Source organism: Seriola dumerili, unplaced genomic scaffold (assembly GCF_002260705.1).
Source record: "Seriola dumerili isolate Sdu_G_001 unplaced genomic scaffold, Sdu_1.0 BDQW01000113.1, whole genome shotgun sequence".
Lineage (NCBI taxonomy): Eukaryota > Metazoa > Chordata > Actinopteri > Carangiformes > Carangidae > Seriola > Seriola dumerili.
The window spans coordinates 220,138-238,018 of NW_019174368.1; the positions used below are offsets into that span (position 1 = coordinate 220,138).

The 17,881-nt window shown below is 39.2% G+C and overlaps 1 protein-coding gene across 1 annotated transcript; it reads left to right on the forward strand.

The window, feature by feature from the left end:
• Positions 1-7,470: 7,470 nt before the first annotated feature.
• LOC111223678 lies at positions 7,471-16,199 on the forward strand. The gene is made up of 9 exons (XM_022747914.1): positions 7,471-7,519; positions 7,609-7,912; positions 10,079-10,235; positions 10,650-10,743; positions 11,137-11,241; positions 13,933-14,283; positions 14,380-14,391; positions 14,481-14,590; positions 15,930-16,199. The coding sequence occupies exons 1-9, from the start codon at positions 7,471-7,473 to the stop codon at positions 15,954-15,956; spliced, it is 1,209 nt and encodes a 402-aa protein (XP_022603635.1). The 3' UTR covers positions 15,957-16,199.
• The last annotated feature ends 1,682 nt before the right edge of the window (positions 16,200-17,881 follow it).

Genomic DNA, 17,881 nt, shown 5'->3' on the forward strand with positions numbered 1-17,881 from the left:
CAGCCATGTTTGTCTCTGTTGTTCTGCCCCCCTCCCTCCCCTGCTCCTCCTCCTCCACCTGCCCCAAACAAGGCTGACAACCCCTTCCTCCTCATCTGCTGATGTTGTAGCTGTTGTGATTTGTTTGTTGTGGTCGCTTTCTTGTTTTATTCCTCCGTTTTTTTTTTCTAAAAAAATGTCACATTAAAACCACCAGCAGAGAAACATGGGTTTAAACCTCTTTTTTTGAAAGAAAGAAAGAAAAAAAATCCTATGGCTACCTCAGAAAGCAAGGAGTTCCAGCTATGAAAAAAAAGGGCCCTGTGTTTTAGAAGTGCCTGCAGTAGTTGTGGTGGTCGGTGGGTTAGGGGGGTTTACTGACACTTTAGCAGAAGCAGAAACAGCTAGAACCTAAGGTGCTATTCTCTCTTTGAGGTTTCCTGCCATGTCCAGTGTGGCTGTACTGTTCTGTAGTGTTAAGGTCACTCTGGCGTGGCAGGGCCTCCTTTGGTGCTAAAAATGATACCACAGCTTTTATTCTTGGTGTCCAGAATGAGAGAGACTTCTTCTGTTTCCAGCCTTGGTCGTGCTGGCAGTGAAACTCTAGCTCTGTTTTTGAGTTCAAGTGAAAAGTGGATTCGCATCTCTTCTCTTCCGTCACACTATCATGGTTTTATGTTTTCTGAACCTGCTGTCCACCTTATATCTGTCATCCAAAAATTCTCCTCCAGCCTCTTCATCCACACACCTGTTGTGGTTTGTTTCTTGTTGTTCTTGTGCAAAGGGTGAATTTTTCTCAAATACAAAATTGGAATCGATTTGGAAAAAAAAAAAAAAAAAAAAAAAAAAAAAAAAAAAAAAAGCACAGAAAGAGAGCCATCAGCAAAAAGTTTGTGAGAGAAGGACACAGACACAAAAACACCACAAGGATCTGTACCTATTTTGTATATGTATAATAAATTGAGATGTTTTTAATTATTTTGAATGCTGAAATAAAGCATGTTAAGTGGTCTAACGTTGAATCCTGACTAATTCCCTGACTGACTGCGCCCCCCCACCCCGCTTTTATTTTATTAATTAAAGCAGCTTTATACCTTCTAACCAGTTGTACAGTGACTGAATGTGGAAGGAAAATCCCAAGATGTATAGAAATGTCTAGAAACCTCCAGTAATTCCTAAAAAGTGCCCATCGTAACTGAGGCAGAGAGTGTAAGTGTGTGGAAAGAGAAAAAAGATGCAACACGAGGACAGTCTGTTGGACAGTAGCAGATTCTTAACTTTGGTTTAGGGGCTGAATCAGGTCTTAGTCGTGGCTTAAAAACTCAAAGTAGACTGGGAAACATTTTAAGGAAACATCTTTTATTCTTTATTTTAATCGGTGTTTTCTTCACCTCTTAAACATAATTGTTTCCCAGAGTGATCAGTCAAAAAATGTTCCTGTCTGTGGTCTAAAAATGCCTAATTGCCCGCGTAATATAAGTAGATCCAACTGGTCACCATGTCTGAGTCAGAAAATTGTGGCCTACCTCTGAGTTGGTGGAGACTCCTTCTTCTTGTTGTCAGGCAATCCCAAAGAGCTGGTGTTCCTTTTCCGGACCATTAAATCCAATTTGAAAATGAAAGTTCTCAACAACCATAATCCACCAAAGGAAACACATGTAGCTCTGATAATCCAGCATTGAATACGATGATATTTGTGCATCCTGAGTTGTCCTTTATCCAAAAAATCCAGTGTTTCCACAGCTAGGCAGACACACTACACAGCTCATACAGCAGGACTGAGGGGCTGCAGGGTGGACCTGCTCTGCATGGGCTCAGTGTGTAGGCATCAGCTTGGCTTCACAAAGACACTGATTGTCCACCTTGAGGGAGGCAGCTGCCCGGGAACAGAGGATAGGTTTCCAACTCCCAGCGGGAATCTGGACTATTTCTGCAAGAATTCAGGTCTCTATTTGAGGCCTGGGCACAGGAATGCTGACCTCTCCTGTTTCAGACACAGAGGAGGCTCTATCTGCAGAGAGGAAACCCCTCTGCAGGCAAGTGGGACTTCACACTGAGGGTAAACATCAGACGGATGCTGATGAGGTGAGGCCAGGTAAAAGCAGATAGATGGTGATGTACATAGAGAATGACCAGTATTTTAAAGTATTTTAAGGGGTCAGTTCACACAAATTACAAAAAAAAGAAAACATCAGATGTAGTGCTACTTAAAACTGTCACAATGTGTTTTCTGGATTATTATTATAATGAAAAAGGTTATATAATCTATTTTAATGCCCTGAGCACAAGTAAAGTATGGTGTTTAACAACTTAGTTTTTTTGACATTTCAAAGTAGCATTTGGGTAGTGTTGATATTTTCATAATCTTGTAGAGTCCTTTTTAGCCAGGGTGGCAGCATGGCTCTAGGTGAGCCAGTAACATGTATTGCTAAGAAATGGGTGCAAATTCATGTTCCCCAGAGGATGAATTGTAATATCTTTAGTGATTCCCTGACTTTTCATCCAGCCAAATACCTGCAAAACTAAATAGCACTCCCATCAGTCTCAGCTGTACTTTGTGTCTAGTGCTAATTAGCAAATGTTAGCATGTTAACATACTAAACTAAGATGTGAATATGGTAAACATTATACCTGCTAACCATCAGCATGTTAGACTTGTTGTCGTGAGCAGGTCGCCATGGAGAGTTTTATTTAGCAGCCTGACTGTTTAGAGGAAAAAACAAACTACGTCGACAGGGGGAGCTCAAAGCAAAGCTCAGCCGTACACACCACCATCTTGGCATTGATGCAAAGTGCTGACCAGTCTGTGATAGGAGAGATCACAGACTGCTCAGTCTATATCTAAATCCTTTCTGGCAATATTAGGGATAGGATGCACAACATTTAGATTCAAACCTACACCTATGGACAAAATACAACCAGTCCTCCAACTTGAACAACTATACAGGTCGTTTTTTTCAACCCTCTGTGTTGTGAAGATCGGGTTTAGAGGAGGAGCTGCTTCAGGAGAAGCAGGAGGAGGGGCTGGAGGAATCAGAGGTCATAAGAAGGATGGACTATAGGTGCAAACTCTTTTGTCTACCTGCAGCAGAACCCTGGGTTCTCCTGGTCACAGGTGTTTGACTGAGTGTAATGTGAGTTCTTTGTTGTTTAAACCTTGCAATATACGATTATTAGTTATGTTCAAGTTATATTGCTAGTTGCTTTATATCATGACTCTCTAAGCTTATATATTTTTGAGGGAATTAATTCATGATTCATATTTTCTGTCTGGCAATAAAACGAGCAACCATTGTCGGCCATCTCTCTGTTCCCTGTATAAATGACCTAGAAAGACTGCATATAAACATGGAAAGATTGGAATTGTACTGCTACTTCTCCTGGTGTCTCACTGCGCCTGACCTCAAACCGACTGTGTTCACATTACCTGGAAACCAGTACCACCACCACCATACCAGTAATATCAAGCCTCATTAACACTCTGATACGACCCATAGGCGTGTCTCTTGAAATAGGGACTTTATGCAGCGACGGCTTTGGCATGATGTGATGACGTAGACTCTATGTTCAAACTTCTTACCGTTGCAGCCCAACTGTTGAATCACTATGCACATATGAATGTAGCTGAACTACCAGCAAGTTACCGCAAAATGTAGTTAAACTAATTACATGTAGTTCACTACTCCGTTTTTTTTAATACCATATATACATAAAAAAAACAAACAAATGTATTTTAAATGTTATCTCCCGAAATGAACTTGCGATCACAGTGAGGGGCCACAGCTGATGATTTGAATGTGGTGGAGGTGGAGTTCAGCTCTGGCCACGTTTAATACGCCTCTTTGCCCCGGTTCCCTCCTCAGACGTCAGGCAGCTCTGCTGAGGCACCAGCTGATGAGATAAAACTGTAGAGAAGACAAAGTAAAGATGATCTGCTTTCTCTTTTTCTCTTGCCTTGCAGGTAATGACAAAGACCTTCTGTTGAAGATGTGAATTCTTTCTCTCATCCATCACAAAATGAAAAATAAATGTCTTTCTGTATGCAGGTGGCTGTCTGAGTGTTGAGGTCCATCAGACTCCCCCTGCTCTAATCCGAAGCCTCGGGGACAAAGTGCAGCTTGTCTGCACCCATGGACAAACTGACTACAGGGTGATGCTGTGGTACCAGCAGCCACCTGGACAGACAGAAATTAAACTCATTGGATATTTAAACTACTATGAAGTGAAAATGGAAAAGCCATATGAACAGCACTTTAGCATCCATGGAGATCTGAGTAAGAATGACGCAAAAAATGTTTCTCTCATATTCAGTCTGACTGGAGATGAGGACAGCGCAGTGTATTACTGTGCAGCGAGGTATGCACATTAATACAAAGTGTCTCTGCTCGCTACAAAAACTCGATACTATCTTTCAGCAGTGGTGGTTTCTTACATGACACAGCAGGCACCTGTTTCGGTGGTTGTAATTTCACTTGATATCCTGTCACCATTGGCTAATGCTATTCTGTTCTGTGGGTTTAAATATTGTGAGTGCAATGTGTGAATCTGAGTCCCTATATCAAGAGTGATAATGCCATATATGTTAACTATAAGGGCATTCAGAAGATATAAGTTTATAACATATATGAAATACCCATAGTAAAATTTGCATTAAATTATGTGACATGTTTACAAGATAAGCATATATACATAAACATAGATACCTGAATGGCTAGAAATATGTGAATATATATAAATTATTCAAATTTCAAATAGGTTTTATATTTTTTTTTTACATATTCATTTTATGTGTACATATATTTCCTATATGGAAATTCAGTATATGTACATATATTATATTTGTGTATGGGAAGGTCCATGTAAAGACTCAAGTGGAACAGGAACACATTTTTCTCTTTGACCAACAAGCATGTGAACAACAGTTTCTGACATAACTTCACCTGCTACTAAGGTGCGTGGAGAAGGGGAAAAAAGTCAAAAGAGGTCAAATCTCCAGCACTTGTAGCATACAGAATAACTTTATTGCTAGACCACACTTACGTGCTGCAAGGGAGGTAGCCTACATTACATGAGTCACACATCTTTTCATCATGTGATGCCTGCTGCCTGCACCGTCTCACTTCCTCTCCTGCTTCAGACACATACGGTGAAGAGTTCTCGTCCCTCAGCAGAAGCCATGCTCAACATGAAAACTGTTGTGATTGCAGTTATAATTCCACTGTTCTGGGTCGGAGGTACATCAAGTGATTCATTGTTGCTTCAACACTAAATTTGACCATGTGACTTCTGCTGGATTAACATTCTTCATTGTCTGTTCCTTCCTGCAGGAATATCACCAAATAAACATGTTCATCAGACTCCAGCTGATCTGATCGGCAACATCAACGATGAAGTCAAACTGACCTGCAAACACAACATCAACAGCTATTACGCTGTTCTGTGGTTTCATCGCCCTGGAGGAGACACTTCTTTAAAGCTAGTGGGTTTTTCAGCTCATACAAGTGTTCACGTTGTTGAAGACCCCTATCAGCATAGCTTCAATGTCAGTGGAAATGGTAACAGCAAGGCATTCCTTCATCTCCTCAAACTGCGACATCCCAGAGACAGTGGGCATTATTTCTGTGCAGCCTCGCACTGTGATAGAAAAGCCCCAAATTCTGCTACAAAAACCCTCATTTTTACCCTGCACACCTGCAGCAAACCACATGAACACAGAGTCAACTCAACAGTGGGAGGAGCTGAAGAGGAAATAGACATGAAAACACAACGAGACAGACAGAGTTGATAGAAGATCAACTGACTGCTACTACTGTCTTCATATCCAAACAAGTTCGTCAGAGTTTACAGCTGATTCTTCACATTCAACATGATCTGGCTTCATCTCATCATACCCATTATCATCTGTATGAAAGGTATTCAGAAATCCACCTTGTCCTTTATAATCTTGATTTAGCCCTGGACGAAGAAAATGGAATATTTGACACTTATTGATCACCTTAATTGGTACCACTTTCTACCTACAATAGAGGGATTATAAGGTATAACTAATGGCTTTATTAATCACATTTATTTATTTGTTTATTAGTGGTTTATAGATTAGCTTTTGGGTTGCTAGCAAGACACTTACTTTGTCTTTTTTAACTAGCTCCTCTACTGGACTGTCTGATCTTTCTGGAAAATAACGAATCATTTCATTAAGAAATTTTTCAAATTGCTTCACTCATTTCACATTTTGTTCTGTTGCTGGCTGGGTCACTCAAGGAGTCGTCCCAAAGTCACTCCTGAGTTGTCTTGGCTGTGTGCTTAAGAAACATGTAATAAAGTCCTCTCTTCATCTCTCTACAGGAGTTTCCCTCAGTAAAGAAATGCGAGTGCTTCAGACTCCAGCTGAACTGCTGAGGCCGCTGAAAGATTCAGTCAAATTAGAGTGCACACACAAAAACCCAGACTTTAACACTTTTCTTTGGTATCAGCGTTCAAAGGGAGAAACTGCCCTGAAGCTCATTGGCTACATTTATTACAAAACTCAATTTATTGAGCCGTCGTTTAGAGGCCACTTTAATGTGAGCGTTGACAGAGGGAACATGGTGTATCTCCACATCCAAAGCCTGAAACACCCTGAACACAGCGCAGAGTACTTTGCTGCAGCGCGTTCAGCACCATGATGAAAATAGCTCCTCTCTTTTACAAAAACCATGATGATCCGTTAGATATTAACACACCAGCGTGAAACCACAGTCACAAAGCATCTGTCCTTTAACAGAATGTCAGTTTTACAGAACTTTGTATATTTAGTGAAGAGGAGAGAATTATAATGATATCATTAAAGATGATGAGAGTCGCTTCATGTTTGGGAAGCTAAAACAAGATGATTTTCATCATTAAAATGACTCAGCTGCTTGTCTACATATTAAAATAAAATCAATACATTTATCTTTCATCTAACAAAAATTTTAATGACGGTAGCCTACTCTGTTTTTAATCTTTCATACATTCTTCTTGTCTATCTGTTACTTCATTAATTAGTGAAATGAGAAAACCTAAAATAAAATATATGAAGCCAGAGACTTTAAAAAAAAAAAAAGGTTGCATGTTAGAAAGTTTTGGGACACAATGTTGATAAATGGCTCTGTCATAACATTTTGCTGCACCTTTATTATGTGTATATTTAAAGTATATACAATAAACATCTGATCACAAAAGAAGTAGTTTGTTTTTGGCTAATGATGTCACCAAGTGCCGGCAGTGAGAAAAAAATGGACTGAAAAGACACAGGATTCAGCGGGACCATGTTTGACCCAATCAGAATTAAGCCAGATATTTCACTAATTATAACAAAGAATAAAGAATGAATCCATCACAGATTAGATTCAGCCAACAGATGGAGGCAGGTTTTACATGTGGTGACGAATTAGCACCTCCCCAATACAAAAATACACACTCTTATTCACTCAGAGCAAAACCATGTTCTTCAGACAGCAGAACGTGACAATGTCTTTGTTCATGTACACATTTTGTTTTCTCTTCATCTTGTTTCCAGGTAAGAGCTTAAATCTGAACAGATTCTTTAAAGTATCGGATATAAACCTTTTCTCCTTATCTGCTCCACTTTATCTAAATTGCCCACAGGTCAGGTCAACAGCATCACGTTACATCAAAGTCTTCCTCAGATAGTGGAAGAGGGTGCTGAGGTCCACATCGGCTGCAGCCATAATGACAGCGACCTCCCGATAATGCTGTGGTACCAGCAAAGAGAGGACAGTCAGTCTATGACCCTCATTGTGTTTGGATATGCAACAGAAGCCCCGAATTACGAGGGAAAGTTCAAGGAGCAGTTTGAGCTGAGAAAAGAAAGCGCAGTGAAAGGAGATCTGATCATTCGCAGAGCAAACCTGTCCCACTCGGCTGTGTATCTGTGCGCTGCCAGGGCACAGTGATGCAGTGTAATGACACTCCCTCACAAAAAACCCCTTAGTGTGTTTTTCCTTCAGCTGTCATGACTGAGGATGTGCAGCTGAAAAGCAGGAGTCTCAGTCTGATTAGATGAAGCTGTGTTTCTCCAGGGATCTGACTTTTTCTTCTTTTCTTGTTTACACACGTTTCTTTAAAATGAAGTAAGATCAAAGAAATTAAGAGTCACACAGCAATATTTAAAAATGTTTTAAAATTTAAAGAATGTATCATCCATATGTTGGATCTCAATCCACAGATCAAGTCAAGACTGTGACATTTCAGCCGTCTCAGCCCAGAGTGGAAAGGGTAATTTAGTTTCTGTGTGATGCTCTGGTACCAGTAAATAGAGAAGGAACTGATGGGATACAGCTATGATGTCAATCCGCCTGACTGTGAGAAGCAGTTTACACATCACATGGAAAATTAAAATGTCCGAAAGCAGGGTGCAATATCTGCACAGGTAATTGTAAACAACATAAAATACTTCTAGTTTACCTGAACCCAACCTAAACATCCCACCATACACTCACCCATAACTTGGTTTCCCCTCTCCTGAAGGAATCTGAACTATAATACACATTTTAGTGTGTAAGTTGGTTTCCGGCTGCTGTTTGACTTGAAGAAAAAATATTGTTAGAGCTTTTTTCTATTTGATGGAGTCTGAATGATTTGGCTCCTCTCATCAAAGAAAATGTGTGGATAAACAACACGTTAAAAAGAAACAAATTCATAAAGTAACAAAACTGCTTCCCTCTCAGTACCCTGATGTTTCTGCAGAACCACAGAGCTGATCAGACAGATAAGTCCACAGGTGTTATTATAGAGGTTGTCAGTCCCTACAAACTGCTCTAGATGATCTTTTATTTCGCTCTTAGGCTTTAATTATTTTTGCTGCCTAAGAAGATAAAACTAATTTCTTTCTGTAATTGGAAGGAAAGAACAAGTTTAAGAGTTAATCATATGCTGACCTCTACAGGGTACATTTCGCATTACATATTAAAAAATCATAATTTTGTAGTAAGCTTTGACTCACATTAGATAATCAATATACCAAAGTGTAATGAAAAAACAGCCATTATGTGAGTTAAACATACTAAAAACTGTTAAATATTCCTGTGTAAGAGTAAAACATTATAGCATAGCATATCATTGCATGACTGCAATGATAATAGTAATATAATAACTACGTGCATTTATGTTATGAGTAAGGCATATTTAGTCAGCATTATTACATCATTCATTAATAATGTTGTACTTATCTTATGATATCTTATATGCTTGATGTGATAACATGATCTTATGTAATTTATTGTAAGAATTATCATTACATTTCAGGAGTCCATAGAAGAAATAGGAAATAAGACATACATACATAAGACAATAAATGATAAACGTCTAATTGGCCTGAATGTAGTGTTGGAGGAAAGCATGTAGTGTTCAATATTGAAAGAAGTTAATCTTTTGGAGAGCATGAATGTGTTTAATATACATCTTGGCAATCTCTCTGACTAAACTGGTGTAACCCCCTGGGTTATTTTGTTCATAAACCCTAGGATATTGTCCTTTATATTCAATTTGCACCGTTATGTAATATTCTATAATATGTTATACAGTGTTTAAATGTGCGTATCCATTTACATGGGGAGTAGTGTAAATTACCACGACATTGAATACAACATAAAAAGTTTGTTTGTAAGGTACAGTCGTCTTCACGCTGTGAAAAGAGTGAGAAAACCTAACTGTTTATTTTATTCTCACATACTAAAGTGCTATGTCGTATCCTACCTTTCTATTGGTCAGTTGTAAAGCAACGTCAAGTTCCTTGGTTACTGATTGGTCAGGGGACGGGAGTACAGCAAGCCGCGGGACGTATGTGTGTTTGAGAGCAGTTGACGAGAAGCAGCTGCCTCTTTGACACTTGGCTAAAGAGCGGAGAGGAAAGGCTAACAGTTAAATCTATCAAAGAGGTGTTACGGTTGTCAGTGTGCTTCAGAGTGTAGTATGGACATTACGAAGCTCAGCGAGTTAAAGCAAACTTTTTGATTAACTACCGCGTTTTCAGCTTGTCGAAATAAGTGTGTTTGGTCTGAGTTAGGAGCGGCTAAGCTAGCGCTCACGTTCAGCTTGAGTGCTAACCGCTCGCTAGCACATCGGTGGATATCATCAGCCCGACATTGAGCGACAGGAGACCACATAGCGCACTGGGTGACCAGGCAAAACCCAGGTGTCCCTCTGGCTACAATGGAGGAGAGAACATCTTCATCCACGGTCAAGAACTGGTGACTCGCTTTCTTAAGACAGAGGTAAACTGGACTGTGGTGAGTAACCCTGTTATGAAGTGCGGCCACAGTCAGGGGCCTTCATCTTTAAGGAGGCTCAACGCACACCAGCCGAGAACAAGCCTGCACTGGGAGGCTTAACTTTATTTCACTGCCATCTTTTTGTTTTTTGTCATAGTGTTGGCTCCCAAATATTGAATGTGTTGTTTTATGGTTTGAATGTTTAATTATGTAGTTAAACGTACCTGTAGAATTACTAAAAGTAAAACAGAAGTTAAAGGAGTCAAAGAGCAATTATGGAGTAACAATAATTGAAGGGAATAGTGTTTTAGGTTAGTCACTGTATCTTACAACTGAGAGGATAAAGAGGTGTGACCAGGAAAGACGTCACTTCCTCTGTGCTGCTACTCCTTCTTGCTTCTTGTTTTGGCCTCACAGAAAAAGCATCAGTCAGGCTGCATGGAGCTCACCTCAGCCATCAGTCGGCCCAACCCGCACAGCTGCTCTGACAGACAGATGGAGAAAGATGGAGGCTGAGATATGAAGAGGCCGGGCAAGGGGAACGGGGGCTAAGAGAAGTCTTAGAAGGTTTTTGTGTGGTGCTTTTTCACTGTGGGGACGGGGGGGGCACGGTGATACAATCAAATGGAGCCGCTGTACAAAAACCTCCTGTGTTTAAAATGCTTAGTTTGGAGCACAAAAGTCAACTGTGACAATTGGCAAAAAATAGAAACATAAGTGTTTTAAAAAGCGAAGGATGCCTCACTCTTCTGGCACTGGACAAACCTAAATTTTGGTGGGAAATTTGCTTGGAAAAAAATAAAATCCAACCCACCCTTTGGGCTTTATCCACTCATCGTAAAGAAAACAGCAAACCAGGACATTCTGGACATTTTCTATGCTGAAACTACAGTAATGTCATGAGCCATTTTCCAAGAACCAGTTTTACCACTTTTTGTTAGAGGATGCAATCAATGTGACACTGGGGCTGAAGCTTACTTTGGAAGTGGAACTAAACTGACTGTTCAAGGTAAGTCTGAGCTTCATCATGACCAATATTAACCTTATCAGGTTGTGACCACTTTAGCTGAATGTTTTCAGTCTAATATTGCATTGTGAGATTTTGGAAATGTCTAGAGATTCTCACAGAACAAAGCAAATGTGTAAAGATGATTTGGTGATAGGGATTCATGATCAGTACTTCTACGTTTTTTCTAAGTTTTTGGTAGATGTAGGTAAATAAAGGTTGAATTATTGTAATAAGAACTGTCCATACTTGGTGCTCTGTAGTTCTCGTTCAGCTCGATGCTTTTTGATATCAGTCTAGCACTGTGCCTACTATGAAGCCTATTTTGGGCCGGGCACAAAACTGACTGTTCTTGGTGAGTAACGTCAAATTTTCATTTAATGAATTAATGCATGAAGAAAAATATTATATATGCGAGTCTCGCAGTCTGTTTCACTCATTGTTGAGACAAAGAATTTTTTTGTTCAGCAGTGTTGCTTTTAGGAATTAGAGGAAAGTGGTAGAATAAGGAATAAACTGAAAGTATTAAAGGTAAAAGGTAAAAGCATAAGCTGCATCTATAGGCTGATTTGAGCCCAGTTAACTGCTTTTGGTATTTACGAAGCTCACTTAGGTGGAGGTACAAGATGAACTGTTTTAGGTAAGAAATCAACTCTAATTCAATTAAAATATATAACACTAATTTTGTTCATATTTAATCTGCCTTAAAGAAACTGATGAATAATGTAGTAACTGCTATCAAAATTAATTAAATCATAAAACATAAGTGATCTTTAGCAGAGAGTGGCTTAATTCACCATCATCTACAGTAGATTATAGTAGTATAGTGACACAGCTGAATAAACTGCAGAAAGAAGCCATAGGAAGAGTTTTGTGACAGTCTCAGAGGTCTGTGTTCATTCACTGAAGCTTACTTTGGAGCTGGGACTAAACTGACCGTCTTGGGTAAGAACTAATCTGAGTCATCTGTCACAGTTTGTTAATGTGAGAGAATAAGCAATACTTGGACTCTGCTTTTAGGTGATTTTAATTAGCGGCAGTAAATGCAGGCTAGTATTCTCCCTTCAAACAGCCTTATATGGCCAGGGTTAGTTTTGTTTCAGTTGATCAGTCAGTCTTAACCTGCTCCCCATCAAACTGCTGCATCTATAAAAGAATTGGCTCTTAATGTTTAGTTTTGTTATCAAGCCTGAATTTGGACACACTTCCAGTTGTTCCAAATTGGATTCCAAATGTTTTGTTTAAAAAGACGATGTACAGCTGTTAGTGCTGAAAGCTTGAACAGTTTGTACTATAGTAGTGAATCAGTGTGGGCAACTACAACCCTGCTGACTTTGGTAGTGGCACCAAATTAACAGTCTTAGGTAAGAAAATAATATTACATGCAATAATTAATCTTTGAATTTAAAGATTCTGATGTAAAATTTTCTTTGTAAAATTTAGGCCCGTTGAAAAGTTATAATTTGAATGCAATTATGAAGTTGAGCTATAATTTTGTAGTTAAATCCAGTGCTATGAATTTGAAAGTTGGAGGATGTCTCTTTCTAGTCAAATAAGGAAGAAATTAAATAAATCAAACACAGCTGCAACTTCATATATTATTACTTAAAGAAGACTTTATTGTAGGAACCAGGTTAACAGTTCTTGGTAAGATGATAACAGGTTTAAAGAAAATCTGTGATAATAGCTGTGACTGTGGACAGTGTTTGCATGTGGCTTTTATATTTTGCATTAGAGTACTCATGGTTCATGTTTAAATTTTGTTGAGTCAAAATATCTCCATGAATACGATCAACAGCTTTAAAGAAACTGTTTTGACTTTTTATTAGAAGAGCAGATTGATCTGCTCTCAGGTCCGTACTGTAAATATGTAGCTACATCCAGGACATAGTATCTTACAACAAAGACGGAAAACTGGGGAAATGCCTAAAAACAACTTAAAAAAGTAGAAAAAAATCTTTATCATCTTGTGAGTTAGAAATCCCATTGGAAATCTGCCGATTTAACTTATCATAAAAACAGGCTCTCTTCTGTAAGGAGCATATTATATTTATTCATGAAAAGAATTTAGTCAGAATTTACATTAGAGATCTCCTGATTGAACTCATGGATTCTTTTTTTATATATACAAATAAATAAACTTAATACTGAAAAATCCATTTAAGAACTGAAAAGTGTCTCTTTAACTAAACTCCAAACCAATTCTCCAAATCTTTGCTGATTTAACATTAACGTTTCCTCTGAGTATAATTTAATAAAGTGTAAATGTCTATATTAGTCATTCAGAAAATATCTTTAAATGCTGAAATCTTTATTTCTTCATCTGAAATTTTTTATTGTAGTTGGAATAACATGCCGTCATTAATTGTTAAATTAACTAAGAAAAATCAAAGTGGCCAAGAAATATTTTGGCTGGTAAACCCCCTTGTGTAATTTTTACACTTTCAATAGAACGTATTAATGAGCAAACTTTAGAGGTACTGTAGGTGTATTTTGTTATCTTTGCATACAGCCAGGCTTGGTGCTTCAAGTCTTTTTGCTAAACTTACTAGATTACTTACTAGCTACGTATTTACTGTACAGACATTAGAGTGGTTTCAATCTTCTCCTCTAACTCTCGGCAAGAAGGCAAATAAGCGTATTTCCAAAATGTCTGACTATTCTAATAACTTGCTTCCCGCTTTGTCCCCACAGAACCGAACCTTCCTCCCAAACAGCCAACAGTGAAAGTGCTGAAACCTTCAGTGAGTGAGTGTCGGAACAGGAAAGATAATAAGCAATACAACAAGACCCTGGTGTGTGTGGCGTCTGATTTCTACCCGGACCATGTGAGTGTGTTCTGGCAGATTGATGGGGGAAATGTCACACGTGGCGTGGCGACCGACAGCTCTGCCCGGCGGGATGGTAAATACTATCGCATCACCAGCAGGCTGATGGTCCCGCTCACACAGTGGTATACACCAGAGAAGAACTTCTCCTGCACCGTCAGCTTCTTCAATGGGAACAAAACTACGTACAGTTCAAACTGGGTCAGAGGCATTGAAGGTATGTTCATTTACAACTAAGAATCTAAACATGTTGTTAATGACATGAAATATAACTGCACTGATTAAACCTTTATCTCCTTTCTTCTCCTGTCAGCACCAGGAAGAGGTAATTATAGTTTTGTGTGCACATTTACAGCTCAGAGTATGAACACTGCTGAAATACGCCACTGACTGAACTGTCACTGTTTTTTGCAGAGAGATATTTGAGGATCACGCACAACGCCAAACTGTCCTACGCTGTTTTGATTGTGAAGAGCAGTTTCTTTGGAGTCTTTGTGGTGGTGCTGCTGCTCTGTAAGCTTAAGGTTGGTCCACCATCATACTGTGTGCAGGCTACATGAGTCATTGTTCATTTCCACAATAGTAAAGTCGAGAACTGGTGCTGGGTTTGTGCTCAGGCTTTTAAAAAGATAATGTCTCCAATAGAAAGTGTTGTATTTGTCACAACAAATGGTCCTGTATGTTTTGAATTAAAGAGCTTGTGGCCAGTGTAGGTTAAGTGGTATATATAAGTGGTGTTTCTTCACTCATAAATGTTACCTGTGGATTCAGGCAGCAATTCAGTTCACCATTACAAAGTAATAGCGATAACAAATTTTGAACATGTAAATGTTTGGTTTACCTCAGTTTATATTTGCTCCCATGCACTTTTCGTGTTATTTATATATGGATATTTAATTTATGATTTTATGTCATTTTTTAGCCTGTTTCTCCCAATAATATGAGGGGGACAAATCATATTCAAGGTTTTCTAAGTTTAAGCCAAAGCATTAAAGATATCACTGAAAACCATTGGGTGTGATTAGGCCAAAGATCATTTACCAAGTCCATGAATTGTTCATATTTTTGTCAGCACTTCCCAGCAGTTATTAGCAATAATTGCTAACATCATCATTTATGACATTAATTAATCATCAAATATGACCTGGGTCCGGATAAGTAGCAGAAAATGGATTAATGAATGGATGGCCTTTTCAAAACCTGCAGATACCTTGATTTTAATCAAATCAAGTTTAAAATCATAAATGAGAAGAATCTCTTCAACAACCCAGTGAACACCTAAATCAACCAGTCAATCAGTCATCTCCAAATTTGTCCTGCAGGAACTGGTTTTTAATACTTTGTGCATAAAACATGATAATTAAGTGATCGATTTTTTAAAAATTATTATTATTATTATTATTATTATTATTATTATTATTATTATTATTATTATTATATTCTTAAGAAGGTGGAACAAGCTATGAATTTAATCTAAGTGTTTTTCCACATTTTCAACATTAAGTTGACAGTTGTGTCATATTGGAAGTGCTATGGTAATGCTACAGGTCTGACCTGGTCACCCACATACCAAAATAAATCCGGCATATGCCTGTTCTACGACCAGAATCTGGCCCATATACAACACGACTGTAAGATGCTACTGCCACATCTGGACCAATTCTTTTGCACACACATAAAATCATCTGTCAGCCAATAGCAGAGGATGACAGCTGAAATCTGCACAGATGTGGAAATATGTTGTGCCAGAAAAGTGACTAAGACTTAGTTACATGATCAAAATGTAATATTCCCAATACATTCATATCAACTAACATGATGTTTTGTGATATGAAAATGTGTCCTTCTCTGTCTGTTGCGCAGGGCTCATCTGGAAAACAGAACGACTGAGAGCCAAGCTGAACGACAAGCTGAGTCTCCAGTTTTCTGTAAATCAATTTTAAAAGCGTGTATGTTGAAGTGCATTTGCTTTCAATCAGCCAATCACATTCTGCACAAATGAGAGCAACTTGCTTGACTTAAAACCCTGTGAATCATTTAATATCCAATGTTGATTGATACTTAATGATGCCTTGTTTGTGTAAGAGCTTGCGAACTGCTTTATGCTGAATTTTCTTCTCAATAAAGGATTTCAGAAGAGATATGACATCATTATTTATTTTATTTCTGAAGCTAACACGATTTCCTGCATTCAGAACGACCTGCAACACATGTTGTTATCTCCACCTGTGAGATACTGGCCACTCAGTTGTTATTTTATGGAGGCATGGTTTTGTTTCCATACAGACACATATGCCCACATATCTGAGTCTACATGGCAGACATTACAGACTCGGTGGAAGTATTTTTAGTTGTTTCCATTTCTGTTGGTTTTGTGAGAAACTCACGTATGTTTCCATTCACTGCACTGAGCCCCAGCCCTGCAAACTGGGTCATTTAAGGGATCAAAACAGGAAGGGTGTCTCTGATTAGATCTAAACACTAAAATAAATCTACAACTGTAAAATATTTTTACATTTATCTCCTATAGATTCAAGTCAGATCTAGTTTTTCCATTCTGCACTGACTGTTTTGCAGCGATATATCATGATTGATAAACACGTTCTGTGAGCGTAAGGCTACAGCATACTCCTTTAGGCTGAAGGAGTCGATGTTTAAATGTGAGTCAACCGCTGCATGTCAACAGGGGCGTTGTGAGTGACAGCAGAGTAGAGGATGTGGTCACAGAGAAAGCTGCAGGTCGCTCTAAGTGCCGAGAAACAACGGAAGCACTGTCTTCCACTTCACCGCAACCTTTGCAAACAACACCCGCATCTGCGCAACGACCTGCTGCACCACGCAAGTCTGCAAGAAACTGCTGTTTCTGTGTCAACTGAAGCTACAGTGTGACCCAGCAGCTGCTCAGTATCATCAGCTGCAGGCTGAGAGTTAAGAATGTAACAGTTTCAATTGAGTGTTGTCACAATCTGTCCTCATTACCAGCGTGACGAAGAGGAGGAGGAGATCCGAGCATTTTACTCACTGACGCAGACTACACAGAGCCAGGAGTGGTCCTTATTTAAATCCGAAATGACGCAAACACTGCCCAATCACCACATGAGGGCAGTGTATAACAGTGAAGCTCGATCCTTTGCTCGGTTTCTTCCCCTCCCCTTCCTGCTCCACCGTCTGTTACAGGTGTTTGTTTGTTTGTTCCCCACCATGCTTGTATTATTTCAACCTACTATGTCTTTTGATAGGCCTACATCCATGTTCCCCACATAGATGGTTCCACAGTTTATTTTTCTATGGTGCAGAAAAATAACAGACTCCTGTTCACCAAACAGGGCATTTTCACCGTAACTCTCTTCCACCAGGAGATAAGAGTAACAACTCACCCCTCCCCCCACCCCACCCACCCCCCACCCAATCAGCACGCACCATTGAGTTAGTGTCTGAAATATCCTTGCTGTCAGTCAGTCACTGTGTGGTAAATCTCCCTCTAATCCTTGTTGTTCCAGTCTGTTCTGTTCAGTTTTAAAACCTATTATCTAAGAAGGGTGGAGAGGTCAAATTTGTCTTCATTGATTCATGATGTGATCAGTCCTTCCCGTCAGCATAAAAAGTGACAAAAAATATTGAAAACTGTGGTTGGAAACTCATCTACATGAAGTTCTGAGTTAGGCCTTATGCCCCGCCCGCCACCCCTGCTTGCTGCAGGTTGACAAGTGAAACAGCAGTGCTTATCCAGATGGTTAGAGGAGGAAACATTAGAGAGACTGAGCCACATGTTTGAGCCTCAGTCAGACCCAGACTCAGATGAGGAGTCTGTTGTG

Bases quoted from the DNA above. Each gene is read 5' to 3' on its own strand.
- LOC111223678 (XM_022747914.1), top strand. From the start codon at position 7,471: ATGTCTTTGTTCATGTACACATTTTGTTTTCTCTTCATCTTGTTTCCA. The intron at 11,242-13,932 runs GTAAGTCTGAGC...TTGTCCCCACAG, and splicing joins AACTAAACTGACTGTTCAAG to AACCGAACCTTCCTCCCAAA. The intron at 14,591-15,929 runs GTTGGTCCACCA...TCTGTTGCGCAG, and splicing joins TGCTGCTCTGTAAGCTTAAG to GGCTCATCTGGAAAACAGAA.